At 46.5% G+C, this 17,346-nt stretch overlaps 1 protein-coding gene across 8 annotated transcripts in view; it reads left to right on the top strand.

Moving 5' to 3' along the window:
• APLP2 (amyloid beta precursor like protein 2) overlaps positions 1–17,346 on the top strand; it is a 41,187-nt gene that overhangs the window by 14,496 nt on the left and 9,345 nt on the right. For 4 of the 8 annotated variants that reach the window (XM_040652048.2, XM_040652047.2, XM_040652046.2 and 1 more), the window contains exons 2-11: positions 4,198–4,371; positions 5,552–5,681; positions 8,498–8,610; positions 10,110–10,285; positions 10,811–11,028; positions 12,636–12,803; positions 14,817–14,932; positions 15,146–15,220; positions 16,372–16,530; positions 16,940–17,068. In XM_040652048.2, coding sequence (XP_040507982.1) covers positions 4,198–4,371; positions 5,552–5,681; positions 8,498–8,610; positions 10,110–10,285; positions 10,811–11,028; positions 12,636–12,803; positions 14,817–14,932; positions 15,146–15,220; positions 16,372–16,530; positions 16,940–17,068 — 1,458 coding nt within the window. The remainder of the gene's footprint in view (positions 1–4,197; positions 4,372–5,551; positions 5,682–8,497; positions 8,611–10,109; positions 10,286–10,810; positions 11,029–12,635; positions 12,804–14,816; positions 14,933–15,145; positions 15,221–16,371; positions 16,531–16,939; positions 17,069–17,346) is intronic. The other 4 variants (XM_040652052.2, XM_040652051.2, XM_040652050.2 and 1 more) reach the window with 1 other exon arrangement.

The raw sequence follows: 17,346 nt of genomic DNA, 5'->3' as shown, positions 1-17,346 counted from the left end.
ACTCTTTAGAAATGAGAAGCAAACCTAAGATTTCCTGTTCAGCTCCTGAGTGTGCTGGGATAAAGGCCCCAGTTTGGGCTCATCTGATGGGATGTGTGAGGTTACTGCAACAGCTGCCCCCCTGGACATCACTGTCTGTGCTGTTAAGGAAAGCTGAAAAAAGAAATTCCAGTCACCTGTACCCCAGCAGCGTGCTGGAAAGCTTTGCTGAGGAGCATTTGGTAGCAGAATAACCAGCCTGCTTGGTAAGGCACGTTGCAATGAGTTGTAACATACTAGAAGCTTAAGGCAGGGAAAGCGGTTGTTTTTTCGTGTTTGTTGCATTGTGGGTTGGAACAGACCCTGCTGGGTGTCCCCATTGACTCTGTAGTTTGCATCTGGAGTGTGGGATGAAGTGTGAGGTTAAAGGACTGCAAGTGCTGGGAGAGAGTTGCTGTGCTGTAGTGAAGGTGCCCACTGCCCACATCCTTCAGCTCCACATCCCCATGGCTGTGGAACACCCCCAGGGATGGTGATCCCCCACTCTGGGCTGCTGTGCAGTGCAGCACTGCTTTTCCAGGGAGAAAATAGTTCCTAATCCGCAATGTGAAGCTCCTCAGCACAACTTGATGGCATCACCCCTTGCCCTAAGAAAGCCAAGACCAATTTGAGTTGAAAATTTCCCTTTCCTTCCTGACTTGCATCTCTCTCTTAATACGGGAGATTCTTACAGAGCAAAAGGGAAGTCCCCTTTTCGGGCTACAGAGCCCGTGCCCCTATGTGGGTAAAACCCACTGATGAAACCTGCTGGCTGAAGGTGAAGAAGTTAGCAGTAAATGAGGAACTGGGTCATAAGAGAGAGGTGCTTCCATCAGAGAGATTTAGAGCTCTGAATTCCTGTGTTTCAGATGCATAAATGAGGCACGGTGTGACGGGGTGAGGAACTGAACTGACATTAACAGCCTGGAGATGTGTGTGTTTATGGGATCCAGTGTCTTTCTGGTCTCGGAAAGCAAACTGGATTACAGAATTACACCAAGAGGCACAGTGGAAATGATCATGAAACGCTGTGTAACTTCAAGTGCCAGCAGGGAAAACAGTGATTTATGGAACAGGCTTTTCCCAAACAACATTCAGCTTGTTCTCATGTTAGGGATGTGTGTCCGTGGGGTGACAGCTGCTGAAATAGTGGTTGCAGAGGGTGTGCAGGGCTGGGTGGATGCTCAGGATGTGCCCCTCTCAGCCTGCTGGTGCAAAGGGTTGCTCTGTAGCACACACAGGAGTGGGCGCTTCCATTTATGGCTGGGAAAGTCCCGAGCAGAAACGTGCTCTCTTTCTTCATCCCTCTGCAATGCAGAAAGGGGGGAATTCTCTGGAATACCGAATAGCTTAACTAAGGGTGTGCTTTTATCCTGAGCTTCCTGCTGGCTTAAGTGTTCACCAGCCCCATTGTGGGGGCAATGGAACAGGTCTTTGCCCCAGGAGCCCCTGGTAGGGGAGGTTCTTCAGTGAGTGGCAAAGTTAAAGGTGTGGCCTCCACTGGGATTCCTTGTGCTGCCTTCTGTCCTTGGAGGTATGATGAGATAAAAATGCCAAGTAAAGTAAGTGATGTGCTTGGTGAAAAATGGGAGCTCATTACTCACAGATCTTATCTCGGGGTTAAAGATTCAGCTCCTGCACATCACAGTTCATTAACTCACCCAACTGTGCGATTCCAGAGCAGACTTCTTCCATTTGATTGAAAGTGATGAAATCAAGCAAGTAATTAGTCTCGTTTGCTCAGCTGCGAATTGGGGGTTAGCATGTTCCTGTAGCCATGGCAACGGACTGATATGCAAACTGTGGAGCAGTCCTGGAGGAGGAATGGTACCTTTGCCACAGTGAGAGGTGTCAGGCCGGAGAGACAGCAGGACTAAACAGCAGCTAACAGCAGTGTGTAAATAGCGGCCGTGGGTGACTTCAGGAGGTTGGTATGTGTTTGAACAGGAGTTTTGCTCCTGAAGGCAGCTGTGAAAGGATTACCGGTGGATGTTTCTGCCTCTGGATGGGAGCTGCACCTCTCCTGCTTACTCATTGACCTTATTTTGCTGCATACTTGCGAGTACTTTTCTTCAAAGCAAGTTTCACAAGCATGGGCTGTGCTAACAATGTCCAAACCACTCAAAACATGCCTTGTTCTTCTTACCAGGGCCGGTGCTGTGCATGTTTGTGATGCATTTCTTTCTGTTCCTTTCAGAGCTCAGCTCAGATCCTGGATGTAAACGTTACAAAACAAAGTTTTGTTGTGGATTGCTTCCTCTGCTGTATCTGATGGTTGGTACCGACCCGGCGTTTGTTTGTAGAGAGATGAAAAGGCCCTCTTAGAAAGCTTGCGTGTGTTTTTGGGGTTGTAAAGGACCGTCCTGCACTTCCCTTTTCCTCCTGGCACAGCAGGGCGGTGAGGAAGGCAGTGCAGCAGCCAAGGCTTTGCTGCGTTGTGTCAGTCGGCTCTTGCACAACACTTGTGTTGTTCTCTTGCTCTGCACCCCTCTGTGGTGGTGGTTGTGTGCTCCAGGAGGCCGACAGACCAGAGAGCAGCAAGTGCAGGTTTTGCACTGTAACTTTTCCCCCCAAGACAGTGAGTGATGGAGACGTGCAGCGTGCCTTCCCAAGCCTCTCAAAAAGCAAGCCAGCAAACTGCTCCTCTCTTTTGCAAGAGATTCCAGTGTGTTCCTTCTGTGTGTTGTAACTTCTGGGCTTTTGACTTCTGAGATGGCAAGTTTGCTATTTATAGCAAAACAGTTGCTTTAACACTGATCTTCTGGGCAGAACTGATGCTCTGCATTGTCCACGTGTCAGCAATAGGCTGCAGCCATTGGGCTGTCAGGTTTGGCACAGAGAAGTGAGCAGTGGTTGGAAGTTGGAGGTGTTCTGTTATGGGATGTGGGTGCTGGTATCTGATATATATAGCTGTGTGCTTCTTTCCTTTGTGATCTCTGCTAAAATTTGCTCCGGAGTTAGAAGGGAGTCATTTTTTCCCTAATATCTAGAAAGCAGGAGCTGCACTTGGGGTTGACCAGCTGCATTCCTCTCTTGATCACTTTTGACTTGCTGTGAGCATGTGTGCATTGATTGAAGTTGGTGGGGATTTGCAGGCAGTAGGGAATGAACGGTGCCTGCAGAAACATATGCATTTTTGAGTGCTTGAAAGGTTAAATATGAAGGCAGGATTGGTGGCCTGGGGCAGTGCAGCCTGCCAGAAAAACAGAGCCCTGGGGCAGTGCTGCTCTGGAGCTGCGTCTTGCTGATTCTCATCTGCCTTATCTGAAGCGGTTGAAATGGATTTCACTCCCCCAAAACCACTTTGAAGAGCTTTTGATTTGGGAGTTCTTAGGGTGGGTTGCTTTGTTGTTGTTCTTAGGGTTGGTTTGTAGTTGCACGGGGAGAGGACGGCCGACTCCTAACCCTTCCAAAAACCCCCAGCTCTGCAGTTTAGTTTAATCTCGTTTTTTCTTTTGTTCAGCCAGCAGGATTTCAGGAAGGGAAGCTGGCCTTGTTTCCAGTGCTCGCTCTGCAGTTTGACCCGGATGTGCCTTTGTGTTGTCAGGCTTTTGTCTGCTGGTGCACGGCAGCAGAACCTGGCATGGCAGCAGCCCTGGGATTGCGTGGGGCGAGGGACAGCAGTGCTGGGGAGCTGCATCAGCAGAAGCCATCCTTACTTGGAGGTTTGGGCAAGCTAGGTGTCTATATCCCAGATGTCTGAAGATCTCTGGGCGTGCACCCGACTGGAATCTCTGAGGCATCCTCCTGAAGTGGGAAGCGATTAATTTATTAGCAGAAGCAACACTGAGGGCTGCACGAAGGAGTTTCTGCCAGTGGTTAATGAGATTACTTATTTATCCCCAAATACTGGGGATGCAGAGCGGCTCTTTAAGTTCTTCAGACATCTGTTTTAGCTTTTGTGGGCACAACCTTCAAGTGTGAATGACCCTTTGGTTTCAGTAAGCTGTTGTTGTAAAAATAAAGACAGAGTTTGGAAAAACAAATGCATTGCTGGGGAAAACCCGGAGTGGGGACCATCAGCTTCAAGGAATATGGCTACGAAGTGCATTTGCAAGGCTTTGCTGATGGAAGTGGGAGCGCTCTGCCGAGACGCTGGGGCCTTTCTGGTGCTTTGAGTTGTTCTGCTTTCTGTCAGGTAAAGCAATCAACTTGTGTTGTTTTTCTTTGTCTTCACAGGCACTCGCAGCCAATGCTGGGACAGGGTTTGCGGTGGCAGAGCCTCAAATTGCCATGTTCTGTGGGAAGCTAAATATGCATGTGAATATCCAGACCGGGAAATGGGAACCTGACACTTCTGGGACCAAGAGCTGCTTTGGAACGAAGGAGGAGATTCTGCAGTACTGCCAGGAGGTGAGGATTGCTGTGGGATCTGGCTCTTCACTGCTGCAAAGGAATTGGATTTGAATTTAACCAGTCAGTAGCAAGCTAACCCTGCAGGAGAGTTGTGTTTGACTGTCTCGCTTCCCTGAACAGCCCTGCTGCATTGCTGCCATGGAAGAGCAGCGTGGACGCTGCAGTGGGATTTAGGAGTCACCTCTAGTTTATATCAGCTCACGCTGCCCCAAGGAGGCCTTCAGTCTGCAGGTCAGGGAGGTATCACTGTGTTCAGGGTTTGGCTAGTTAGAGCAGCAGCTCAGCAGCTGGGAGCCTGACACCTATTTCAGTTGGAATGTAGCTGTGTTGCTATCACTGACATGTGCAGATCAGCCAGAATATTAGCAAAATATTTTCATCAAAACCTTGGCTGTACTTTTAGGTTCTTCATGCTATATTGTAAAGCCTTAATCTCCCTTCAGTGTGCTCCAGATACTGCAGCATATTGGCCTTGAAGAGTGTCTTTAATTATTCCGTGGAGGTGACGGGCATGTAAAATGCCACCAGGAATGTTTTTTTAATGGGGAGGTAATAGAGCCCACTATGTCCGAACTGGAAAACTTTCAGTACTGTTTTACAAGGCTGATGTAACTGGGGCTACATGTGGTGCACGTTGCGGAAACCTAAATATAAATCAGTGTCTGCACTTGAGAACTCGAGCAGAAGTGTTAATAGGTTATAAATGGAGCAGGCATAAGGAAACCTGAGGAGTTAGGTGCATATCAGCTTGGCAAATGATGAGACAGTCTGAAGATGTTATTAATCCTCATTATTGGTGCTTGCCCTCTTCCAGAGGGTATCACACAGTCAGTGCACCAGCCAAAATGGAACGGGTAAAAATACTCCTCTTCCACCTCCATGCAAAGCCGGAGGCCTCAGCTCTGTGCCCAGCTCTGCCCCTAACCTGGCTTTCTCCTGCCACGTGTAAAGAAGTGGTGACACATTCTGTTGCTGATGTCCTGCGTGACAAACAGCCGGGGGCTTTTTTAAAGTCTTCAGCTGTTGGGAGCTTGATCCAGAAGAGAATGTGTATCCGTGTACAAATCTGAAGCTGCTCTTGTTCAGAGAACTGGCCTTGCTTCCTCTGGCTGAGAGCCGTTCTGTGCATTCCCTGTCCTTTCTGGAAGTAAAGTTATCCATGTTTCTTTTTAAACAGATGTATCCAGACCTTCAGATCACAAATGTCGTGGAAGCCAATCAGCCTGTCAGTATTGACAGCTGGTGCAAGAGGGGGAAGAAGCAGTGCAAGGACCACACTCATATCGTCGTGCCCTACAAGTGCCTGGGTGAGTGCACAACGTGCTTCCCTGCGTTCTTGTGGGCGGGGGGTAAAGAATTGCCTCCTGGCTTCTTAGAGAGAGAACATCTGAGTTTATAATGCTTCTCTCATATCGGGTTGCCATTTCCACGTCCAACTTCCACTCAGATGGTTTTATTTCCACAAGATGGAACTCTGCCTTTCTCCAACAGATCGACAGCTTGATAGCAGCTGCGCTGGAATAATGGTGCCTGGCGTGAAAAAGAAATCCCCATTCTCTCTGCAACTGCCATAAAAACCTGAAGGCTATTGTATTTGAATATCACAGACACTGGGATTTAATACTTTGATCTTATTTTTGTGGAGCTTTAATATTTTGTTGCCTTGGAAACTTAAACACTCTTGCCTGTTCAGGCTTCCTGCTTCAGTCTTGGCAAGAGATCTCTATTCTGTTTCAATGCCTATATTTAAACTTAGCTGTTTCAGAAGAGCCCTGCTCCTTGCAGCCATATCCCTCATCCCCAGTTTTGAACTGTGAAAGATATCAGATGAACTGTCATGGATTTCACTGTACTTTCCAGAGTCCATCCACCCACTGGAATCAGGCAGCACTTGTTTACCATGCAGCTTTTGACCCGTAGGTTGTGATTGACACTGCTGTGCTGGTTTTCTTAATTACGGCATGCATTTCAGGTTAGCATGTGGGTTGGCATAAGAAAACACAAGGGAATTCCAGAGGTCTGTGTAGGTACTGTTCTCCTGTATGTAATACCTTCCACAAAGCATTAGTAAAAACTGAATTTGGTGTGGTTACATCCCAGGAGGAAGATGCATCTCTTTATAGGTGTAGAAACTCAGTTGGAGAAGCAACCAAACCTGACTGATGAGAATGAGTACCGCTGATGGGAACAAGGATGAAATCAAGGTCTCTGGGTTTATAAGGAGTCATCTGTTTTAAAAATAATCCTCTCCCAAGTGTGTTGTTCAGCTGGAAATTAACCTGATTCTGTGACACAGCCCTAAAATTGGAGAAGTCTGGGGCTGTCTGTTAAAGGCTGTCACGCGTGTCGTCTGCTGCAGTGCTGTGGGCTTGTGAGGCTCAGCCTGTCAGCTCTTTGGTTTTTACATCTGAGTTGCAAGTCATAAAATACATTTTTGTGGTCTTTATCAGTTTGCAAACCGCTTGTTGTAAATGGATGATGAGTTTTTATTGTAGTCCAACTGCACGTTTTCCTCCTGTTGCTGCTGGTGTTTCCCTTGCTGCGTTAAGGAGCTGACAGTCTTGAGATAGGATCTTGCTGTCCTACTGTGTTTAACCCCTCCTGCCTTTCCCCTGCCAATGAAAGCTCTTCTGTATTTCAAAGGTGAAGAGGGGGGAGGAGGGCCCCCAGCACCAGCACTGAGCTGTAAAATAGAGGTAACAACAGGATGGTGGAAGTGGGGCTGAACTGGTGAGGTGTGAAAAGGCAAACTGCTGGCTGAGCTGCCAGGTGCCATGGGAACACCTCTTCTGGCTGCTCTCATTCTAAAAGGAGGAGGTTTTTTTATTAGTGGTCATCAGTGAAGCATTAATGTGCCGTGCATAATGGTTTTCCATTTACAGCCTGAGATGAGAGAACTTTCCATGTCTTTCATTCCTATATTAGAAACGGGGTCTGTGGCAGCTGTTTATTAATGCTTGTTGTTTCTGATCAGTTTGAGTCTTCTGCCCCCAAAACCACGGCCTCTTGACTTTAAACTTGAGTCAGTTTGAAAGGAGGAAGCTGCCCATCAGGTATGTGAGTGTGCTGCTTTGCAACGTTTGGACCGATGATCTTTCCTTACCCTTTTTAGGGTATTTAGGCATTTTCTTACTTAGAAGTTACTGGGATTGGCATTTAAATCTGCAAAGAAAAATGTAACTTCTGAGAAAACATAATATTTTGCATTGCAGTGCTAATGTTTGTTAGGAGTTTGGACTAAGAACAGGAAGTAATGCCTGTGTCGTTCTGATACTGATCCATCGTGTTGGTGCTAAACTGAGCTGTGATTGATATTTATGCTAAACAGTTAAATTCAACTGCTGCAAAACCTGCAGGGCAAACTGATATCTTTGTCCCCTTTCTTCTTCATAAACAAGATTCTGGCCTTGTGGCTGTGCCAAAACTTCACTGCACTGGTGAGGCTGTGGTTATCTACATGCTGGAATGCAGTGTCTTTGCTGAGTCTGGTTTTGCTCTGTTTTTTGGGGCTGTATGGGTTTATTTTCCTATGCTCTGTTTTGGTTAGGGCTGTCCGAGCTGGGGAATGTGCTGCAGCTGATCCTGAGCTGAGCCATCTGGAAACCTGAAAAACAAAACAAACAAGACTTAATCAGATACCCCGATACTGAAAACATAGATAACACTTGTGGCATGTAGAAATGTTCAGGCTGTTAGAATAACAGGCAGCTTGAACTAGCCTTGGTATGATACAGCTCATTTAGAGATGGACGATGAAGTGCTTTGAAATCTTCCATATGCAGATGCAGTGTTCTCAAAGATCTGCATGAAATTGCTCCAGCAATTTATTGACTGCCATTGTCAATGTATTGCCTTCAGTTCAGCCTTAGGGTTCACGTTGTGCTCAGCCATCAGCCCACTCTCCCATTTTTATCCTGGAAATTCCAAGGCTGTGCTTTTTCCCTGCATTAGCACGGATAGCTGCTGTGCCACGAATGTGCCTGCCCAGACCTTAAAGGCACTTACAACAGAGAGTGCTTTGGGGACACCTGATGCTGCCTTTGTCTCCTGTAGGAAGCTGGCTGTTTGTGGGGGGTTGGATGGGCCCTCGTTCACCTCTTTGTGTCTGTCCCTTGTTTTTTAGTGGGTGAGTTTGTGAGCGACGTGCTGCTGGTCCCGGAGAAGTGCCGGTTCTTCCACAAGGAGCGGATGGATGTGTGTGAAAGCCATCAGCACTGGCACACGGCAGCAAAAGAGGTAACAGATGCTGTGGCAAGAATGTTTACCCCGGATACATGCACTTGGATGGCTGTGGAGCTGGGGCATAACGGTGTTCATCTCCGGGGTCCCTCATTCCCATGTTGCAGGCTGCGACCTGAGGCACAGAGCAATGGCAAAGTGCCTAAAAGTGCTCAAGTGACACCAAAAAGCTGTGTAGCTGCTCAAGTTATCTTCCAATCTTGCAAGGCTGTCCTAAGCAGCTTCCCAAGATCATATGCTGGGATGGAGCTGGGAATTGAAGTCATATCCCTGGGGTACATCACGCTAACTGGTGGCTCATCCTTCCATTGTGTGGGCAGTCACAGTGGTCAGAGTTTGGGGTTTTTCATGCACATTTTCCATTAATGTTGGTGCTGCTGCTGGGGATTTGGTTTGGAGTGCAATGTGAGTTATGTTGTGACTGATTAGTGAGGTTTTACATAAGAGATGGATTATCTTCTCAGAATAAATCTAGACCGTGGGGGCTTCGGGTGGTTTGTTATGTATGTTGGTTGGAGTTTTTTGTAAATCTGCCTAGCAAAAACATTACAAATTCTCTGTGCACCCATTTCAGCTGAGAGTAATTAAAAAAAAATCACAGTTAAATATACACATTTAAAATTTTGTGGAAACAGCAACGCAGTGTTTAATTGTGACAGTGTTAGTAAATAAGAGGTTAAGGATGTACCAATTAAGCTTCTCTTTCTTTAATTTCCTGGGAGAAAAACCTGTCTTAATGAAGCTGTGCTAGAGGAATTGCTTTTTAATTGAGGACAAACTTTATGTACAGAAAATATAAAGATCACTTGCTTTCAACAGATTTGTTCTCCAGAAATATTTGGCTCATTTTACATCCGTGCTGTTGCATAGTAAAACAGAAAGGAGTTCTGATCTACATAATAAAGCCTTTCTTACTGCATTTTTGTCTGCAACGCCACAAAGCAATACATTTCCGTAGTTGAGGAGAAGTGTATAGACATAATGTCTAAGCACAGTTTGGATTGGGCTTTTTCTTGAATTATCCAATTGATTTTCATCTACAGCACGTTAAAATAATCTCGACACAAAGTGCAGTTGAGCAATTACTCACTTACTCATGTGAAGCTTAGTAGATAAAGTTTAATGAAATGGCCAACCCAGGAAAGCAAACAGCAGTTCCCTTTCTTCCAAGAGCTCTCTCCCTTGAGCTGGCACAGAACACCTGATTATTTCTGCAGAGCTTAGCAGGGCTGTGACAAATGGGTGGTTGGTAGGGGTGGGGTTGGGGGTTGTGCATTAACACCAGGAAGTGCTGCATGGCTCTGGATCAGAGACTTTTCTGGGGGTTTTGCTTATGCTACAGGTTTCAAATCCGTTTGCTTGTAGTGTTCAAACTCAGGTCGTACGTTGCTATTGTTTAGATTATTGGTCCTCCCGTCATTGGGACCTCTGATAGGCAAACGTTATCCAAAGTAAAGGCATGATCCTCATCTGCCACGTGTGGGCTCCCCTTTCAGGCCTGTCTGACAGAAGGGATGATCCTGCACAGTTACGGCATGCTGCTGCCCTGCGGAGTAGACCAGTTCCATGGAACAGAATATGTATGTTGTCCCCAGACAAAAGTTGTGGATGAGGCTCTGTCCAAAGAGGAAGAGGATGAAGATGAGGACGAAGACTATGACACTTACAAAAGGTGAGGTTCTTACTGCTCACTCAGGTGTTAACAGCCCTGTATGTGAAGCTGCTGTTACCTGTTTCACATAGGGGGTGGGGTTTGAGAGGAGAATTTCTGTGCTTTTGAATTTCCCAAAGGAGAGTCCTGAGCATTAACATGCCTTGCAGGAGGATGAGTGCTCCTTTTTCAGTGCTCCTTCTACAGCAGCTGAACAGCCCATTCTTTCCATCCTTAGCCAGTCAGAAGGTCTGATAGCTGCAGTAGGTATTTCCCTGCAGATATTGCAGATTTGAGCTTACTGAAAACAAACTGTTAAAGAAACATTAGGGGCCCCCCACTGAGCTAGAGGCATGGAGTAGCTCTGCCTGTAATAGCTGGGCTGTTGTTTCCCATTGCTGGGGCTGTTCAGCCATCAATACACTTATTTTATCATCTTCGGTTTTCCTAAAACAGATGAAAAGGGTCGTTATTCTGTTATGCCAAAGGCTGGCTGCAAAGGAGCTGGCTTTACCTTAACTCCCTAACTTAACTGTATCCCTTCAGTGAGTTCCCTACAGAAGCAGGTGTAGAAGACTTCACAGGAACAGCTGTGGAGGAAGATGAGGATGAAGAAGATGAAGGGGAGGAAGAAGAGGATGTGGTGGAAGATCGTGATTACTATTACAATAGCTACAAAGTAGATGATTACGATGAGGAGACCACTACAGAGCCCACCAGTGACAAGGCTGTTTCTGAAAAGGAAGTGAGCAGTGATATGAAATGTAAGTCACGTTCTGGCCTCCAGGCCTCTGACTTGCTTGTTGGCTGTCAGTTGGTGATAGATTTTTGATCAAGTCAGTAAATGCCACTTGGAAGTTTTATTTGCCAGATAAGTTAGCAAACAGAGGGAAGCTGATGATGCTTGTGTTTCAAGTGTTGAAATTAACTCTCTGGAGCATGGGCCATATGTTTCCAGATAAACAGCAGAACTGCTGGCAGAAAGCCCAGTGTTTGGCACACTGAACAAGCACCTCCATGGAGGTGCAGTGTTGAGTCAGAAAATAATATTGGCATAGGCTAATTTTGGAAAATCTGAGAGACATGTAGGGTACACCTTGAATTCCTGATGTTGGGTGGGTACCTTGGATTTTGTGTGTTATACCCAGATCACAAAAAGGAAGCTTAAAGTGGCGGGGTGTGTTCTGCAGAGGTGATGTTGAAGGTGCCCTTTGAGGTTGAGTGCCCCCTTTCCACTCTCCGTGTCAAACAGAAATAGCCTTTGCATAAACCCTTCTCTTTCACAAAAGAAAGAAAATAAGCACAATTGGCTCACTTTCATTACATGAGTATTTGCAGTAGCTTCTGCTAAGTGGTTGGTGCCGTTCAGAGGGCATCTGTGTTGCAGAGTGTCCTATACTTTGCATGTCCAAGTGTCTGCAGAGAGGAGGAGGAGCGAAGAGGGATTGAAATTCAATTAGCTACAGATCACTGAATCATTGCCAGCAGTTCTTGCATCTTGCTGGTAAAATGCCAGCATGCTGCAGATAATTTTCCTTGCTTAAGCAAGGCTTAGATCATGTATGTACAGAACCATTACAGATCTGCAGATGTTGAAGCAGATTTGGAACAGTTTAACTGGAGTGTCTGTTCTGGGGGTACACAGTCCGTTTTCTTGAAGCACCATGTACAGTTGCTGACTTACACAGCATATCTGTTCTCTTGCCTCAAAATAACCCATCAGCTTACGTTGCCTGCTTATTGTGAAGCAGCCCACTTGCCATGGCTATCTGGACTTTCAGTATCTAGTGCATAGCTTTAAAAATCTAACAGCTCTAATTGCCACAGCGATCATGTTCCATGTGCTTAGCCTGCCTTTTCACTTGCTTTTACACCTCACCTGTGAGACGCTGAGCATCTGTCCAGGCAGAGTGCAGTGGAACAGGACGTCGCTGAATGTGTTAAGCAACCCTAATGGGTTTTCTCTCCATCATGCTGGTTTTATACAGCTCAGGCCCTACCATTGGGATACCCAAGACATAACTCTGGCATCAGCAAAATTGATCCTTGCTGATCCTAGCGCTACCTAATGTGAAATTACTCTTGCAGATGGAAGCTGCATGTTGAGACTCTGGCTTGGGTAGCCCACTGCTATGTGTTTGCTGCAAAGCAGCATTGTAGGCCTTTCCCTTGCAGTCCTGGTGGTGAACACTTGTTAAATGTTAAGAATCCCCCTCCAACTGACAGAGCCCTTTGGTGAAGGGCTCATACTGCAATGCCGAGCCCAGGTGTCCAGAAGGAGGGGTGTGAACCAGAGCCACCACTGCATTGTACGTTGCTCGGCACGGCCTGTGCTCCTCACCAGCTCACGTTCTACCCCGTCTCCACACAGCTGTCTGCTCCCAGGAGGCGATGACAGGGCCCTGCCGGGCTGTGATGCCTCGTTGGTACTTCGACTCTAACAAGAGAAAATGCATTCGCTTTATATATGGAGGCTGCGGAGGCAACAGGAACAATTTTGAGTCAGAGGAGTATTGTATGGCTGTGTGTAAAAAGATGAGTAAGTCCTGCCTCCCACTGGCCCCTTTGCAGCTAGCCACTGTCTGTCTGGCGTTTGGTGTCTCCTCCTCCTTGTCTAGGTCAAGAGAGGATCCGTGTGCAGCCCATCCTTTTGGTTCTGGTGTCTGTCCTTTTGCAGCAGTCTCCTCTTGTCTCTGCTTCTCGAGGTCTTTAGGTTTGACTTCCGTGGGGGAAAGCGGTTCTGGTCGCGTGCTGTCTGTGCTCACCATTGGTCTGCGGCTCTTACCAAGGGCTTGGTTATCTTCTGGATCTATAGCAGAACCAGGGGCTGTCTCTCACCTCTCGTTGTGGAAGCACCTAGCTTGCCTTTTTGCATAATGGCTTTTTTCCCAAATCTGTGGAAGAAAGCACTCTCTTTCCCCAGTCACATTGCCATGCATGTGTTTGACTAGTCAGTCCTGAAAAGCAGGCTGCTGCTCGCTGTTCCTGGAGGTAGGCGTTCTCTTGCTATTACACTTTCAGAGAACATCAGTGAAGGAGTACAGAATTCAGATTCCCACTTTCAGCTCGGTTTGAAATATGAATCACGATTCAATCCCTGCATTTTTTGAGAGCTTGAGGTTTTTGGCACCAATTTCAACTGGCTTTTATGTCAGATGATAAAACTACCAAAAACATTTTAACCTCCTTATTAATCTTATTGTTGAACTCCAGCACTTCCACTTCAGCTACCATTAAAGCCTTTTGAAAGGCTTTTTGTGTTATCTGGGGCTTGGCAGTCTGACTATACAGCCATAATCCTGTTTACAAAATGGGCTTCATGCAAGTGCTTTAGATTGGGCTGATCTAACTGAAGTGGTGAAATAAAAGATGTGGATGTCAGGAGCTTTTTATACAAAAGTTTGTCCTGTTACAGAGGGATTTGGGGCTGGAAAGAGAGTCAGAGCCTGGTTCAGAAATGCCATGCAGGTCTGGCATTGTCCTTGCACACAGGGATAATGCCTATGTTGTATGTTGCCATTCTTTCATGCAGTAATTCTTCCCCTTCTCCCTCCCCAGTAAGGGGAAGGTCTGTGTTGTCCAGGGCCTGCTAAACTCTTCCCCTTCATTCATGCTAAAGCACAAGGTGACTTCTGCTCAGAAGCAGGCTGTCTTCCAGTGAAGTGTTGGAGGTTTTATCTGCCCATGTTAACAAAATGGTTGAAGGGTACCTTAGCTTTCCCATTCTGCTCCCTGTCTGTTAAAGGGCAGTGACAGAGCACGTCCTGTTTGCCATAGATCCTTTCAGAAAGGGCTCTGGGATGTGGTATGTCTAAAACTGTAGCACAGAAACCTGGTTCAGTGTTTCCTCACTGCGGTGCATGGAGCACAGAGCTCCCGCTGTGGATTTTGCAGTAGCTCGAAACTGTCAGTTCTGAAATCCTATTTCTCCCCTTGTTGGATTTGAATGTCATGAAGATGCAAATTGTCCCGATTATTGGACAAGTCAGTTTGTCTCACTGAGCCTCCTTCTGTTGCTGTCTTGTCTAATATCATTGCCTGTTAGTCCTGTATGGTGCATCTGCTACAGAAGGTAGGTTTGAAGTGTTAAAATACTGGGTAGTGTTTTGTGCAGATCTATTGTCGAGCTCCTTAATCACGTTAATGGTATCTGGAGCCAGCTTGTCAGTGAGCAGCTAATGCACAAAATGTCATATGAACTATCCAGAGCCAATGGGAAAGGGAAAAGAACACAAGTTCTTTATTCTGCAGTGCAAGTCACTCTGCTCCTGCAGCTGAATAGTGCTGGTCTCAGAACTAACGAGAAGACCAAACAGGTGCTGGTTGTCACAGTGCATTACTGTGTGTTTGGGCTGACGTAACTGACTGATGTTGTGCAGTGAATTGGCAGCTTAGAGATAGAAAAATGGACTCCTGGTAGGTGGTGGTTCAGCAGGCTCCGCCTGATGGATTGTTAATTCTGCAGGCATGGAGATTTCTCTCCCTACCTGTCTTTTACAATCCAGGATCACAGTTTTCTGTACCTCCACTTATCCCTGCCCTCTCTTTGCAGTGCCAACTGATGATGTGGATGTGTATTTCGAAACCCCTGCTGATGACAATGAACATGCCCGCTTCCAGAAGGCGAAGGAGCAGCTGGAGGTCAGGCACCACAACCGCATGGATCGGGTGAGCATTTGGCTTTGGCCTTTTGTACTGCACTGCGTGGCTGCTGCCCTTCTGCTTCTGATCAAACTAATGGCAGGCTGAGTTTCTTTCCAGTCATTGGCTTCTGTGAGTCTCTTACAGTGTGGCCACAGCGTGGCAGTTAGATTATCTCTTCTCTGAAGATCAGATATAAATGTCTGTCTTGTTGATCTGCTCTGTCCTTTTCTTGCCTAGGTGAAAAAGGAATGGGAGGAGGCAGAGCACCAAGCTGTAAATCTCCCCAAGGCAGAAAGACAGACTCTCATTCAGGTAAGAGTTGAAGGGCCTAAAGAAGAAAGCTGCAGGTGCTTGGCCTTCATCTTGTCAATAAACTAAGCGAGAGATACCAATATTCAAAGCCAAAAAATGACTGAAATGGAAGAGCAGCTTTCCTGTTCTGTCAGCAGTTGCCTTTTAGAAGAGATTCGATTCAATTGCATGTTTTGTTCTAGAAGCTGGAGATGATCCCATACTGTGCCAGGTCCATTCTTAAGCCAAGTAGGAGGAAGCTGTCTCACCCCCAGAGCAGAGCACCATCAGAGCCAAATTGTAACTTCAGACCTTCAGCCTGCTTTGCACTGAGCAGCGACCTCACAGCCCTGTTCAGATTGGCCCTGGTGCTCTGGGCACACATTTCCTGTTTGGGCAGTGAAAACCACTTAGACAGCAGATAAAGCTGGTTTGCTGCCAAAATGCCAATCTCCTGCCTTATGAGTAGAGTTCAGTTCGATGATGAAGTTAATCAGGAATATGCTTTGTATGGGATTGTTAGAGGCAGACTCTCCTGGCAATGGGAAACAGATCAAGTTCCCTCAAACCAGTATACAAGTAAGTGACTGACTGGATTATAAACCCAATTTGGATTTATCCTGGAACACGGGTCTCTCTCCACCTTGTTCAGCATAAGCTGCTGTTTGAAATCAGTACAAGTCCAAAAGAGTTTTCCATCGTCTCTGATGAAACATTACAATGCTTTATGAACATTTCTGGTTTGTTTGGAGATTCTGGTTCTGACCTTTCTACCAGAAGGTGCAGAGATTTGTTCTGAAGGTGTGCTGATGAAAACTCCCTGTGCAATACCTTTGACTTTTGCAGATTCAGATTAATAGCTCTAGAATGAAGGGGTCAATCTTGTTCCTGTATTACAAGGGGTTGAGGGAAAGAGTTAATATCAGTTGTTCAGCGTAGTCTTGGTCCCTCAGCACCAAAATAATCTTCATCTGCAAGGCCGTGAGCCCTCTTCAGACCTTCAAAATGGGTTGTTTAGGAAGTTTGGAAGGTAAATTATTAGTAGTTAATTCACAGATATGAAATCTGCATCAACTGTCAGTTCCCCTCTCTCCTGCTGTAAATGTCTAGGACATGCAATGTGATCCTGAAGCATGCAACATTTTATGGAGCCTCTGTTTTCTTTGTTCCAGCACTTCCAGGCAATGGTTAAATCTCTGGAGAAAGAGGCGGCAAGTGAGAAGCAGCAGCTTGTGGAGACTCACCTGGCTCGTGTGGAAGCCATACTGAATGATCGCCGTCGGATTGCTCTGGAGAACTACCTGGCTGCCCTGCAAGCTGTCCCACCACGAGTGAGTTCCTTCGCAATGCTGTTTTACAGTGGGGTAGTGCTGGGTGGAGGGAAGGGTGGGAATGCCTTCGCGAGGAAACTGTGACCTGCTGGGTCAGAAGCTAGGAAGAAGTTCTCAGTAGAGCTTTCTCCATTGTGGCCGTTCCTGCTGAAGACCAAGCTGTGAGTCTCCTTATCGACTCACTCTATTCTTTGTCTACTTAAAGTCACTCTGCTTTCTTTAGTGCTTGTAAGGCACAGCGTTCTGAATCAAACAGACGTAGGGTAAGAAGGTATTATATAAGAGGTTTGTACAGGTCTGTCCAGTAGCAAAGCAGGTTCACTTCTCAAATGCTGTATTTCAGTAGCGATTTTGATTTGAATCAAGTGGATTTGACCTCTTCCCTCCCACCATCCCCAAAATCCTACAGCCCCACCGCATTGTGCAAGCTCTGAAGCGCTACGTTCGTGCTGAGAACAAGGACCGTCTGCACACCATCCGCCATTACCAGCATGTCCTGGCAGTTGACCCAGAAAAGGCTGCACAGATGAAATCTCAGGTATAAGAATGTTTCTATCAAGGCAGGCATTGTAGCCCAGCAGAGGCTCCAGCAGGCATGCGTCAAGTCCTCACGCTAGTTTGCTGGGTACTATAGCAACTTGATAGGCTTGTGTGGAGATCTCCCATTCTGTATGCATGCTGCCTGCCATCAGATACTCTGCAGTTTTCTTCAGTGCATGACTCAGTGTTGAAAGAAATTGAGGGCTGAGGTTCTACTGCCTTGGAAGTCTAGGGATTAGGACCGTCTTTGTGTTTCCTTTAGTTGAGTACCCGTGA

Source organism: Gallus gallus, chromosome 24 (assembly GCF_016699485.2).
Source record: "Gallus gallus isolate bGalGal1 chromosome 24, bGalGal1.mat.broiler.GRCg7b, whole genome shotgun sequence".
Taxonomy (NCBI): domain Eukaryota; kingdom Metazoa; phylum Chordata; class Aves; order Galliformes; family Phasianidae; genus Gallus; species Gallus gallus.
Note: the sequence above shows the minus strand (reverse complement) of the source record. Positions and strands in the feature narration are given on the sequence as shown.